At 59.7% G+C, this 13,295-nt stretch overlaps 4 protein-coding genes across 6 annotated transcripts; 2 read left to right on the top strand and 2 right to left on the bottom strand.

The window, feature by feature from the left end:
- Positions 1-103: 103 nt before the first annotated feature.
- Positions 104-2,951, top strand: JDV02_003304 (uncharacterized protein). Its single transcript, XM_047984424.1, has 3 exons — positions 104-233; positions 299-1,035; positions 1,101-2,951. Exons 1-3 carry the CDS (start codon positions 206-208, stop codon positions 2,586-2,588), a joined length of 2,253 nt encoding a protein of 750 aa, XP_047840398.1. The 5' UTR covers positions 104-205; the 3' UTR covers positions 2,589-2,951.
- JDV02_003305 (D-lactate dehydrogenase) lies at positions 2,947-4,544 on the top strand. The gene has a single exon (XM_047984425.1). It carries the CDS (start codon positions 3,304-3,306, stop codon positions 4,411-4,413), a length of 1,110 nt encoding a protein of 369 aa, XP_047840399.1. The 5' UTR covers positions 2,947-3,303; the 3' UTR covers positions 4,414-4,544.
- NAG4 (Synaptic vesicle transporter SVOP) lies at positions 4,395-6,887 on the bottom strand. 2 transcript variants are annotated; one of them, XM_047984426.1, is made up of 3 exons: positions 6,176-6,887; positions 5,833-6,044; positions 4,395-5,730 (listed from the first exon to the last, which is right to left on the bottom strand). In XM_047984426.1, exons 1-3 carry the CDS (start codon positions 6,823-6,825, stop codon positions 4,661-4,663), a joined length of 1,932 nt encoding a protein of 643 aa, XP_047840400.1. In that variant the 5' UTR covers positions 6,826-6,887; the 3' UTR covers positions 4,395-4,660. The 2 variants fall into 2 exon arrangements, with proteins under 2 accessions (XP_047840400.1, XP_047840401.1); XM_047984427.1 differs by having other exon boundaries at positions 5,833-6,887.
- A 1,451-nt stretch (positions 6,888-8,338) lies between these two features.
- Positions 8,339-11,517, bottom strand: JDV02_003307 (uncharacterized protein). 2 transcript variants are annotated; one of them, XM_047984428.1, is made up of 4 exons: positions 11,173-11,517; positions 10,932-11,096; positions 8,736-10,867; positions 8,339-8,671 (listed from the first exon to the last, which is right to left on the bottom strand). In XM_047984428.1, exons 1-4 carry the CDS (start codon positions 11,305-11,307, stop codon positions 8,497-8,499), a joined length of 2,607 nt encoding a protein of 868 aa, XP_047840402.1. In that variant the 5' UTR covers positions 11,308-11,517; the 3' UTR covers positions 8,339-8,496. The 2 variants fall into 2 exon arrangements, with proteins under 2 accessions (XP_047840402.1, XP_047840403.1); XM_047984429.1 differs by having other exon boundaries at positions 8,339-10,867.
- Positions 11,518-13,295: the final 1,778 nt, after the last annotated feature.

Below are 13,295 nucleotides of genomic sequence, written 5' to 3' on the forward strand. Positions count from 1 at the left end.
GGTTCATGCATTCCCGCAATGAGTGAACTTAGGTAATCGCTGCTGACGGGCGAGCTGCTTCTGACGAGCTCCGTACTCGCTCCTGTCCTGACTTGGAAACGAAACCCCCACCACGAGTATCGGATTCCTCGCCTTTATCTTGACGTCGCGGCCGGCTGTTGTGTGGGATGACTACTGGCGCCGCCGCCGCACGAGGTCACACGTCATGAACCGCTTCTCCGTCTGCATCGTCGGTGAGTTCGTTACAAACTCTGCACAGCTTGCATGCGCCCCCGACAGCTAACCAGCTCCCGCAAAGGCGCCGGCCCCTCGGGCCTCGTCGCCGCCAAGACGCTCCTCCACAACGCGCCCAAGGGCACCTTCCAGGTCAGCGTCTTCGACGCCCAAGATGCCATCGGCGGCCTGTGGCCGACGTCCCAGACGGACACGGGCCGTCTGGTCCACCCGCTCATGGTGGCCAACCAGAGCCGTCACACGATGCACTTCAGCGACCTTGCCTGGGATGCCGCCGCGCCACACCTTCCCCGCGCCTGGCAGGTCGGCAAGTACCTCGAACGGTACATGGAACGCTACCTCACCGGCAGCCCTGATTTTGAGTTGCGCTTGGGCACCCGCGTCGTGCGAGCCGAGCCGATCCAGGACGGACGCGCCGGGTGGCGGGTGCTGTTCCGCGGCCGCGACGGCATCGAGGAGACGCGTACCTTTCAGAAGCTCATAGTCGCCTCGGGCTACTTTGGCAAGTCCATCATCCCTGACAGCCTCGCCGCCCAGCCGAATGCCATCCCAGTCGTTCCTAGCACTCAGTACCGCGACCTCAAGAGCCTTCTCGGTGACAAACCGCCCAGCGGCGGCACCAAGATCTTAGTCGTTGGCGGTCAGATGTCTGGTGTTGAGATTGCAGGCACCATCGCATCTCACCTCTCCTCTGCGACCAACTCGCCTGAACCCAGCGATATTCCCGACGTGGACAAGTATTCTGTCCACCATGTCATTCAAAGGCCCATCTGGGTCTTCCCCTTGTACACGACCCCCGAGGTTCGTCTCATCCTCGTCGCCGGCAAGCTCTGCCCCGCTGCCCTGCTAACTGGCTCAACATATAGCCAACCACTGCTGCAGCCCCCTTCCTTCCCCTCGACTTTTCATCCTACAACCGCAACAACCGACCGCAGCCACTGGTCAACACGCAGGGACACGTCAGCTCGGACACGGCCAAGGTGGTGCATGGCATCTACGAGAAGGCGCTCGGCGGCAACCAGGCCGTCTTCTCCCCGCTCCTGCACGTCGATGGTGACACCAAGACGGAGCCGCCGTATCTGGCCGTCAGCGACTGGTACTGCGACTTTGTTCGCTCCGGCTTGATTACTCTTTCAAAAGGCAAAGTCACCGCGCTGGACGGCAACACGGCCGTGTTGTCCGATGGCGGGGGCCTCATCCATGACGTCGCCGCCGTGGTCGTGGCGACGGGATTCGACCCCTCCCCGTACCTGGACTTCTTCCCGAAGGACACTCTCGACAGGTTGCGCTTCTCGCCCGAGCATACCGAACTACCCCTCGCCCTCTCCTTTCACGGAACTACGTCTAACGACCTTCACGGTCTAGGCTTCGTTGGATTTTATCGCTCTCCTTACTGGGGTGTAATGCAGATGCAGGCTCGCTTCCTGGTGGAGCTCTGGACCAAAGCCATGCTTCTACCCCAGCCCATGCGGAGCGCGCTCTGCACTGATGATTCGATGCAGCGAACGCTGAAGCTCCGGGACGACCCCCGGCTGTCCCAATTCCCAATGGGGGACTATCCCTGGCTCATGCAGGAGTTTGCCGAGGCACTCTCCATTGAACCGGCCGCGCCGTCGTTTGCGGGAGTACCGCTGCTGCCGCATAACAAGCAGCCGCTAGACATGCTGACGCCGGCACGGTACACATCGCCGACGGACAGCGAGGAAGCCAGGGGCGAGGCGGCGAAGCTTCTCAAAAATACCATCGACACCACGATTGCAGGCCTAACCTCGCCCAAGTTCGTGGCGCGCGCCGTGTTTCGCAGCTTGTTGGGCACGTGGAGGCTGGAGCGCGACCTCGTAAGTCGGCTACCATCGCACCCGAGCGGCCATTTCAGCGGCACCGCACAGTTTCTCCTGCGCGAAAGGACCTCGGACGGCATCCAGTGCGCCAAAGACAGCACATCAGCTTCATTGGCCCGCGAAGGCGGCAACGATAGCGACCAAGGCTTAGAGTACCTGTACGTTGAGGATGGCGAGTTCAAAACGGATAGTGGCTTCGGGTTTCGCGCGACAAGGCGGTATGTGTGGCGATATGACGAAGGCAGCGATACGCTGAGCGTGTGGTTCGCAAAGCCCGACGACCAGAAGCGCGCAGACTACTTGTTTCACGAGGTGGAGTTTGAGAAGTCGGAACGAGGCGGGCGAGACGCCGATGGTTGGAAGGCCAAGGCCGGGCATCTCTGCATCGACGACTACTACGACGTCAAGTACAATTTTGCGTTTGAGGCTGTCAACCTGCGAGATTGGTGCATAGAATACACGGTCAACGGGCCAAAGAAGGACTATACCATCCGAGGGACGTATACGCGATGAGCAAGATGGGATGGGAGGTCGGGATCTTTTGAATATGGAGGGCAATTGGATAGACGGACTGGCACTTGAGCGCAAGCATTCTGCAGGGCGGCAGCGGACAGTAGAAACAAGACATTGTCTGAATTGTAGATGCAGGTGCTGGCTCTACGTGCGGGCAACGTGTGTCTCATGGCGGGGAACCCTGCGGCTCACTCGGAACGGATATGCGCCCGCCGTGGGGCGAGTTTAGGTTGAGCGTCACGCTGTCAGGGGGATGGGGAACCTAATTGCAATGGACATCTACGAAGGCGTCGAGTTTTGCAGCCAAAACCCAAAAGTTGGGGGTTTTTTTATTTTGCGTCTCTGCTTCTCTTTTCATAAGCACAACAATATGTATCATCTCAAATGTGCTCCACGAAGTATACTGTAGATCTGAAGAGAGGGAAAGTCGACTTTTAAGGTTTCAATGGTTCTGCCGTGACACCTGCAGTAAACCGCTTGCGGATGGCTGCAGAGGAAGCCCTTTTCTTCCCCGCGCCACCCGGGGAGCCTATACTGGCTTTTCTCGTCGTCATGGCCAGGCGAGTTCTTGGCTCGTCAACGTCTCTGAAACATCTCATCCTCCTGCATTTTGCATCCAGCCACACTGCCTGACACAACGTTTTGTTTCTCTGTAGCCCCCGATAAACATAAGAAGCAGACCCCGCGCAGCGTCGGAGCTTCAGTGACGTCATTCATGATGAAGATTGCCGTCTTTAGCGCCAAGCCGTACGACAAGCGGTTCTTGGACGCCGCGCTCGAGGCCAAGAAGAAGCAGCAGCAGCTGCTGCTGCAGCAACAGTCTTCGACGGCGGCGAGCGGGAGCGGCGGCGGCGGCATAGAGCTGGCGTACCACGACTTCGCGCTGGGCGAGGACACGGCATTCCTGGCCAAGGGCGCCGACGCGGTGTGCGTCTTCGTCAACGACGCCGTGTCGGCGCCCGTGGTGGAGGCGCTGGCGGACGAGGGCATCAAGGCGATCCTGCTGCGGTGCGCGGGCTTCAACAACGTGGCCCTCGAGGTGGCGGAGCGTCGCGGGCTGCTCGTGGCCAACGTGCCGAGCTACTCGCCCGAGGCCGTGGCCGAGTTCGCCGTGGCGCTGATCCAGACGCTCAACCGCAACACGCACCGGGCCTACAACCGCGTGCGCGAGGGCAACTTTGCCCTCGACGGCCTGCTGGGGCGGACGCTGCACGGCAAGACGGTGGGCATCGTGGGGACGGGCAAGATCGGCGTCGCCACGGGCCGCATCCTCAAGGGCTTCGGGTGCCGCGTCCTGGCCGCGGACCCCTACCCGACGCGGGCCTTTTCCGACGAAGTAGGCGAGTACCGCTCCAGCATCGACGAGCTGCTCCCCGAGTGCGACATCGTGAGCCTGCACTGCCCGCTCATGGACGCGACGCGGCACATCATCAACGAGCGGACCCTGGCGCTGATGAAGCCGCGCGCCATGCTCATCAACACGTCGCGCGGCGCCCTGCTCGACTCGCGCGCCGTCATCAAGGCCCTCAAGACGAAGCACCTCGGCGGCCTGGCCCTCGACGTCTACGAGGCCGAGGGCTCGCTCTTCTACGACGACCACTCGGGCGAGATCATCCAGGACGACGTCCTCATGCGCCTCATCACCTTCCCCAACGTCGTCATCTGCGGCCACCAGGCCTTCTTCACCGAGGAGGCCCTCAAGGAGATTGCCGAGTGCACGCTGCGCAACCTCGAAGAGTTTGCCGAGCGGGGGACCTGCACCAACTCGCTGACGGATTCCATCAAGAAGAATGGCAAGGGGCCGCTGCCCGTTCGCAATGTCTAGGGGCAAGACAATGTGGTCAAGTTGCTTCGAAGTGGTCAGATTGAAACGAATTGGCCCAGTTGATTCGAAGGAAAATTACACATGTATGCTGCGCTTTCGTCTATCCTACTATATAAAAACTGTATCGGGTATTGGTACGCTTCATGCCTCGCAACTTTGCTTGTGTGTTGAAGAGAAAGCGCCAGTCGTTTGATACCAACACTCACAGTCCCATTAAAAGGCATCCCCTCGGCGTACTAAGAGACGCTCAGGGATTGCTGACGTAGCTCATGGCACGCCTCAGATCGTCATCCTCGTGCTCCGTGCCGTCTCGGATCACGCCATGGCTTGGGCGGCGGCTCGTCTTCTTGCCCAGCTCGACGTCGTCGGATGCAGACTCGGTGGCTTCCGCGGCGGCGGCCTTGTCATCGTCATCGCCGCCATATGCGTACTTGCTGCGGGCACGGATCCGGGCGCCATATCGCCAGAAGAGAAAGGGGATGGCGCAGCACAGAAGGCTCAGGAAGGCGAGAAAGGTCGAGGCCCACTGGTCGCCCATGCGGTCGTACATCTGCTCGGTGAAGAGCACGACGGCGGCGCCCCAAAAGGAGCGCAGGAAGGTCTTGGCCGCGAGCGCCGAGGCGGCCTGGTGCTGGTACGAGTCGACGAGGTAGTTGTTGGCCGAGTTGTAGAGGAAGATGAAGCCGAAGCCGACGGGGAAGCCGCCCATGGCGGGCCCGGCCCACGACAGCTCCGGGTACGACGTCCAGGCGAAGATGAAGAGCCCGATGGGTATGAACCAGCACGACGCCATCATGGGGATGAGGCGCACCTCGGCGGGCGGCCTGCCGTTGTGCCTGCGCACGAGCCCGACGTAGTGCCTGTTGACGAGCGGGGAGCACACGGCCGAGCAGACGACGCCCACCGCCACGGGGATGAACATGAGGCCCGTCTTGCCCGAGGACCAGCCCTTGCCGCCCTGGTAGACGATGGGGAAGGCGACGAAGAACATGTACAGCAGGCCGTAGAGCACGCTCATGTAGATGCTGATGAGGAAGACGATGAGCTCGCCGAAGAGCAGCTGGAAGGGCCGGATGAGGAAGATGGCCAGCCGCTCCGAAAAGGGCCGCAGGTCGAGGTCCTGCTCCGTGACGTGCGACGCGTCGCCCGTATCCTTGCGCAGCTTGCGCGCCCGCCGTGCCAGGATGGTCGGCGCGTACGTCTCCGGCACGGTGAAGGTGATGAGAATCCAGACGATGGCCGCGAGGATGAGCTGCAGCCAGTAGAGCCAGCGCCAGCCCGAGGCGTCGGAGAGGAAGCCACCGACGAGGGGTCCGACTATAATTAGCCTCTGTTAGTTTTCCCCTCACTGCTGCGTCTTTGGACTCGCCCACTCGACATGTCGCGGAAAGGTGGAAAGGGGGGTGGGAAGAAACTCACTCGCAGGCCCGAGAAAGGGCGCGGCCGAAAAGGCGGCCATTGGCACGCCGCGCTCCTCGTTGCGCCACAGGTCGGCCAGCGTGCCGCCCACGAGGGTCATGGGCGCGGAGAAGGCGATGCCGTCGATGGCGCGGCAGACGAGCAGGGTGGCGATGTTGTTGGCCACGGCGCAGGGGATGATGAAGACGACGGCGACGAGCAGCGTGGAGCCACTGCATTCTTTTGTTAGTTGTTTATTCTCTATCCCATCGTTGCCTTTTTTTCCCCTCGCGCGGGTTTTTTTCATCTTGAGAAGAAACAACAGCAGCATCTTAGAAGAAAGGGGGAGCGAGTCGGCACTTACTAGATGATGCGCCGGCCGAGAACCTCAGACAGCGGCGCAAAGGCCATGGGCCCGACGCCAAAGCCCACGACGAAGAGCGTGACGCTCAGCAGGCTGACCTCTTTGCTGACGCCAAACTCGCGGCTCACGCCGGGTATGTCGGCCGTGACGACGGACGAGGCGAGGGCGACGACGAAGCACGTCGCCGCCACCACCATGGTGATGTACCACTTGAACGCCTTGGACCAGTTCTTGGGGTTGTCCGGGTCGTTGGGCTCAAACGCCACGAGGCGGTACTCTTGCAGCGGCTCCGTCTGAGCGTCTCCGCCGCCTCCGTTGGTGTTGCCAGCGGCCGGGCTGTTGTTGTTGCTGTGGCTGTTGCTCCTATTCGAGTCGCCGACGTGATGGTGATGTCGACCGATGCTGTTGCGCGTAGACGGCGCCGTCATGACGGGAATCTCGCCCCCCGGCACCTCCCTCTTGTACTCGTCCAGGCGGGCGTCGCTCGTCAGCGTCCGGTACGGCAGGTCGATGTCGAGCTCCGGGTCGAAGCGCTCCTTGTGGGAGCTGTCGCGGGTGCGAGGGCGTTGCGCGTGCGCGTCAGAGTGCGTGCGAGTCCGCGACGACGACGACGACGACGTGCCGTCGGGCGTGGGACCCTTCTCATCCATGATAGGAACGTGGTATGTGCTATGCCAGTCGTGTAAGTGAGAGCCCGGACAAGGGGGCCAGCCAAGAGAGGAAGAACAAACAAGACCCAATGAGGAACAAGCTGTGGACGACAACAATCACGGCAACGAATCTCCCACGGGGCCTGCAACCAGCGGCGCCCACGACCCTTTTAAATATATAGAATCACTTTGAATCGCTCGCTTGCCTCGGCATTGGCGCTCACGACTCGCTGGTCAATGTCCGGGCGTGCCCAGGTCCCGGCCGGCTCCACTCTTCAACCTTTCCTGCCGGGGTGCTTTCTCTTCTTCCTTTCTTGTCTCTCCACCTCGGCGCTATACGCATAGTACCGATCACCGGTGCCTAAACGCCCTAAAGAGGGACAGCCAGCCAAAAAAGAAGACAGCCCTGGCATCCTGGCAACAAGAATCCATCATCCCCCTTGGAGATAAGAGCCCGCACCGGCCATAAACCGGAGACAAGGACGCCCGGACAAGGAAAGGATTTAGAAACCAGGGCAGGGTAAAATGTGGGCACGCAAGGCAAAAGCAATTAAGCTTGTCTCCACCCCGTTCTGTTCCCCGTCAACCCGTGCCCCATTGTCCGCGGACTATGACCCTTGACTCCCCCTTCCGGCCCCATCCATGGTCCCCACCTCTGCGGCGGCCGGTGGCGGACCCCCGGGCGTCCGGGCTGTCACGGGTGCCGTTGTCTCGAGTCTTGACCGACTCAGGCTCTCTGACGAGCTCGATTCAGCGTGCATCGTCAACAATAAAATCTCCCCCAAGCTGTCGCCCCGACACATCAACTCATTGGACTCGCAGGGCCACCATCCTAGGGACCGGCCAGGGCAGAAGTAGTGCTGCGCTTGTCGCGGTCATGGTAGCTCCAACGCCGCTCGCCTTCACCCGCAGTCTTTAGTTGGAAATAGCGGCAGTTGCTCCAAAGGCCAATCGTCCTCTACGATTGATAAACAAGTGGGAGCAAGGTACCAGGATGTAGTTGGGATACCTACCCGCACAGCACGTCGACTGGACTCCACCCAGGCCCGCGGCGGAACGTGCATTCTCGGAGGGGCAGCTCCCCGCCCGCCTCATAGCTCCGCCGGTTCCCTCGCGGACCTTCTGCTGCTACTGCTGCTGCTGCTACGTACTGCTCCTCCTCTCCCCCACGTCCAAGACAAATATCCACCCTGACGTCGTCAAAGAGAGTTGCTCGCCCGTGCAGCTCAGTCGAACCCCTCTCCACCCGTCTCCGCCCCGGTCGGGCCTCCGTCCGAAAGTGGGGCCCCGGCGTGGCGCCGCACTCGCACCGGCGGACACCCGCCGCGCTTGCCTTCCTTGCCCACTCTCGACAGCCGGGGGCGCGCGAGCCCGCCCACCCACCCACTGCATGCCTCTACGTAGTATGCTCGCTCGGACCGCACGTTGCGATGCACGGCAGACAAAGCGAACAACAACAATAAACATGTGCGTCTAGCAGCCACGCGCGCACGGAGACGGGCGGAAGCTGCCACCGCCAAAGACTCGACATGCGCACAAGCAAGATCCAAAAATCGACATTCCAGAGCCATGCTTCCATTATTATGCATTCTCATGTCGTACCGGTCCAAATCTATAAATTATCCATTCAATCCCCTTGGTATCGATCATCGAATTGTACGCATGCCCTCGTCAGTCGCCCCTCCTTCCGCTGTCCATCCACACATTATCCTCCCCAATCCCCAGGGAGCTGTCCGCATTGGGCAGAATCAGCACCGGCCCCTCCTGGCTCGAAGCCCCGTCCGTCTCTGTCCCTTCTGTTCGTATCGGCGGCGGCGGATCCCGATAGATCCACGGTTGCTGCAGCCTAGTCCGCTGTGTTAGCCACTGTCTCCAAAACCCAAAGGAAAGAATCACACAAGACCACATACGGTACCACCAGGCTTGGATTTACAAACATCAAGCCCTTCTCCTTGAACTCGTCAAGGGTGCTGCCTCTCCGCAGGATCGCCTGCGTCTCCTGCCGCGCTTCGCCCTCTGCTTCGTCAAAGTCATCGTCCACCGCCTCTTCCGTGTCAGCGCCTCCGTTGGACTTGATGGCCCGCAGCGCAATGTACTTGGTCAGTGGCTCGAAGCGCTGCTTGAAGTAGTAGCTGTACCAAATGGTGAAGGGTATCAGCGGAAGCACGGCCACCGACTCCACAAACGCTGCCAGTGACGCGATTTGGCCAACCATGACCACCTCAAACACAAGCAGCCCGATGACGATGCGGTAGCAGATTATGCGCCACGCACCGCCGGTCGCATGCTGAGGCTGGTCCATGGCGTACAGTAGCATGTACTTGAAGGTAAAATACCCGAGGGCAAAGTAAATCGACCCGAATATGAGTATCGCGAAACCCCACCGCAGCACGCTGTATATGAGGCAGAGATTGAACACGAGCAGCGCCACCGGCAGGTAGAAGCCATACTGAAAGGTGGGTGGCTTCTGCAGCTCCGCAAAGTCGCGCGGCGTCCACGACGTCATGCGGTAGAACGGGGACAGGAAAATGCTGCCAACCTCGAGGATGCGAAACGGCATCAGGCCGATGCCCTGCAGCATGATGAAGCAGATGTAAAAGATGGACAGGTCTTCCACATCAGCCGCGATGGCCGCCGGGATCTTGCTCGTGTCCTTGAGAAAGTCCCTCAGCACGTTGAAGAAGTCGAACCCAGACTTGGAAATTGCAAAGACGAAAAAGGTGTTGAAGAAGGTGAAGAAGAAGTTCTTGGAAATGACAGACAACTCCACGTCTCCCTGGGAAATCATGCCCTGGTGGTTGGACAAGAAGTCGTACAGGTACGGCACAGCAACGTTGAGCAACGACACCACCAGGGTCGGCCCGCCGTTCTGGAAGAGGGAGTAGAAGATGGGGTGCTTCACCAGCCAGGCCACAAACCCGGGTAGATATTTGTTGACGGTGCATATGCTGAGCCACGAGGCAAGGAATGCGGTCGGGAAAATCCAAAGCAGCGTCAGGAACGTGATGAAGAGTGTGACTGCCCACGACTTGAGCCTCCGGATACCCCGAAGGGCATAGGTATTTTTCCAGACGAGGTCTGACGGAGATGGCGTGGGCTTGGTCAGTAGCCGCCCAGGCCGAGGGTCTATCCTGGCCTGGATGACCATCTGGCAGGACGCGACCGAGTCCATGGTCACAAGCGCCATGTCGGTGGCCTCGTACTCCTTTCTTCGAGACACTGCCACTTTTTCGTCCAGTCTCCGGAGCCTCTCCTCGTAGTAGTCGATGGCGTCCACCCTGCGCCTCCGCAGATTCAGCGGCCCGTATCGAATGATGACTTCCGGCCGCTCGCCTTCAGTCATGTGTGGCTGGTCGGGATCACTTTCGAGAAGGCGTTCGTTCTCGCCAGACTCCTCGTCGCCTCCGTATGCGCGCGACTGGGTGGCATCGCCATCGTCGTTGGAAGTCTGCGTCCCATCGCTGTGACTCTTGGAAAGGGCCTGTTGACGCTTCAAGTATCTTGCCCAGACAGTCTCGAGATTGCGCAACACTCGGTTGCGTTCCTGCATCAGCTCATCTAGGTCGCTCCAGTTGCGACAGAGAGTAACTGTGTCAACGAGGCCAATCTCGAGCTTCTCAATAAGCTTCTTAAGCTTTTCTTCCGAGCGTAGTTTCAGTGGTATGCCGGTGAGTCGAAATGTGCGATCGGTGACTGTCGACTGCGAGCCAAGGTAGTCCTGTCTAAGCTTGATGATACGAAACGTCTCGAGGTTGATGCAATATATCGTGAGGCCGACGAAAAAATACGTGAAGACAACGTATGCCCATAGATACGACCTTTCGCCGCTCTTGTCCTTGTGCTCAACGCTGAGGAGATCGGCATCGATGTTGCGCGGGAGTACATGCCTGAGCAGGTCATCGTCATCGTCGGTGCCGTTTCCAGGCCGTGTGAAGCTCGGCCCGAACCCTCTGTACCACTTGTTGACAGGGAAGAGCACCACGACTGCGAAGAAGGCCATGGTCATGAACAGGCGAACGGCCATTTTGAAAAAGGTCAGGAACTGCCGGACAGCGTCAGCACCGAGCACGCGCTCCACCACCACGATGATCGGCATGAAAGCATACCACAAACGCATCGAGACCAGCCGACGCGAGGATCTGCTCCTCAGTCACCTTGTAGAGCTTGGGTATCCATCCAAAGAAGCTATTCGGCAGCTCGGGGAGGCCAATCTTTGGATCTAAGCGTCGCTTTCGAGCAGCGTATAGTGACGGCCATCGCGTGCGAAGTATCTGCAGCGGCCCGAGGGCGTCAGCGCGTGAACCCGTGACGCCACGGCGCGTCGCCCGGACGTGGACGTGGACCTACGCAAAACGTGACAAACGCCGAGGCGCCGAGCACCAGCGACAGCACCAGCTGGACCTCGAGGTCCTTTTCGTTCTTCCTAGCCGGGGTGATGTAATCCTTGCCGTTGCACTGGTCGGGGACGGCGCTGGGCTCCATGACGCCGCATGCCTCTCTGCCAAGCGGCAGCGGCGCGCAGGGGGAGTAGGGGGATGAGCGAGTGGCGAGTAGTTCGTATGTGGTCGCGAGCCTCAAGCGCTGGATGAACGTCGCGGGTCGGGTGTCGCACCGGTGCTATCGCCGCCTAAAGCTGCTGCGTGATGTCTAGAAGGGGTTGCGGAGATGCTGCGGTGCGAGGCGAGGTGGAGGTTCGTCCAGTGTCGGGTTTATTACTGGGAGCGCTCGGCCGCGGTTGCCTGAACTGACAAGCAATCAATTGCGAGTCTGGTGACGTCGTTTTTGCATAACTTTGTGCATTGCCAATCACGCCTGCTCGTGCAGCCCATCTGAGCCAACCCGACCTTGCATAGATCCACCAGTCCTACCCTACAGTATACGTCCGTCTGTGACTCTGCAGCAGCGCTCACCAACACGCAACCACCAGTTCCGCACCGACATGGTTGATGTACGACTGACTACCTATGTACGTTCATCCACACCGCCAGCCCACCTTATCCCCGGCATGCGTCGTGTCGGACAGCAACTCGAGTCGCTAGTCCAAGGTGCTCTCCCGGAGTACCTTTGTCGAACTGGGCGCGTCTCTTGGCTGGGATCAGGCCGCACCAACAAACGAAACAGTTGTGGAGGACATGCAACGAGCCGCTTGCTGGGTTCGTCATGTGAGCCACTGCTCCGGCATCCCCGTGAGTATTCGTAGCATCTCTCTCTCTCTTTCGGGCAGCCCAGGACATGTACTGGGGCGATGTGTGCGTGTCATGACAGTCGTGCCTGCCCACATCGCCAGTGCCACCAGGCGTTTTATTCCACAAGATCCACCACCCTCAACACCACGCTTCGATCGAAATGCACCACCACGGGCAGGTCTGCCCCTTAGGTCGAGCACATCAAGGATGGGGACAAGTGTTGTAAAGTATCATGACAAGCCCATGCGTCAGTTATCAGTCAATCTCCAGCACAATCGCGCGCACCGGCATTCTGGCATACTATCAAGCCAAGCAAATACGTCGAGCGGCTCTGTCTGTGCCACGTGGCTGCGATGGGGCAATTGCTGGCGATCACGGCCTTTATCGTGCCGCACAGCATGAAGTCTTGGGCATTTCGCACGCTCACCATCGACCGCGGTATCCGAGCCGCGCCGTCTACTGCAACCATCCGAGCAACCTTCACCACGTGCATATTGCGCATTCCATCAACATGTGCTGGCCTCCGTCCCGTAGCTCCCAACCAGCCGGTACGGACACTTGGTCCTGCCGCTGTGTGAGTGGCGGAAGCCTTTGACTGGCTTCTGGGATAAGGCACTCATGCTGCTCGGCGCGGCCAGTGTACACCCCTGATTCTCGTTACAGCGGCTCTTTCCAGCACGGAATACATTTACCGACAGACTTGCAAGTTGCGCTTCTGCCCATTGAGCTTGTTGAGTCCTCACAGGCGAGTTCCGTGATGGTCGTGTTCGCGCGTCAGCCATATTCAACTTGCCCCTGTCATACACACCATCATGAGCCATCGTGAAATGATGTATCCCACCGTCCATCCCTTGGCAGCCCACCGGGACTAGTGCTGTTTGTCGAATCGAACATGGCCAGCTTACGGCGGTTCCCGTGCTCGGGTACGATTACCCTGTATGACACACTTTAACATGATGCTTAAGGGCTGTCGGCCCCAGGACTCGGAGTCTGTACGCGTCGTCCCGCTCTCGGAGGCGAGAAACCCTGTAGGACGGCTGCCTTTCGTGCCATCGTATGGAAACACGAGCCGGAGACTAGCAAGACATTGATGAGACGTTTCATGTTCCTGTTTACTCTACGCTGCCACTGAGGCCGCGATATGCGGCTCCATCAAAAATTGAAAAGGAAGCTCGTACCACTAGAACGGGAGCACGCCCATCGGCCCGCAAACATTGGTGGTTCTGCACCGTATGGTACTCGTTGCCGACTTGTGGGAATGCCTGCCGGGCTCTGATTCCTAAA

The sequence above is a fragment of the Purpureocillium takamizusanense genome, chromosome 2 (genome assembly GCF_022605165.1).
Source record: "Purpureocillium takamizusanense chromosome 2, complete sequence".
Taxonomy (NCBI): Eukaryota; Fungi; Ascomycota; class Sordariomycetes; order Hypocreales; family Ophiocordycipitaceae; genus Purpureocillium; species Purpureocillium takamizusanense.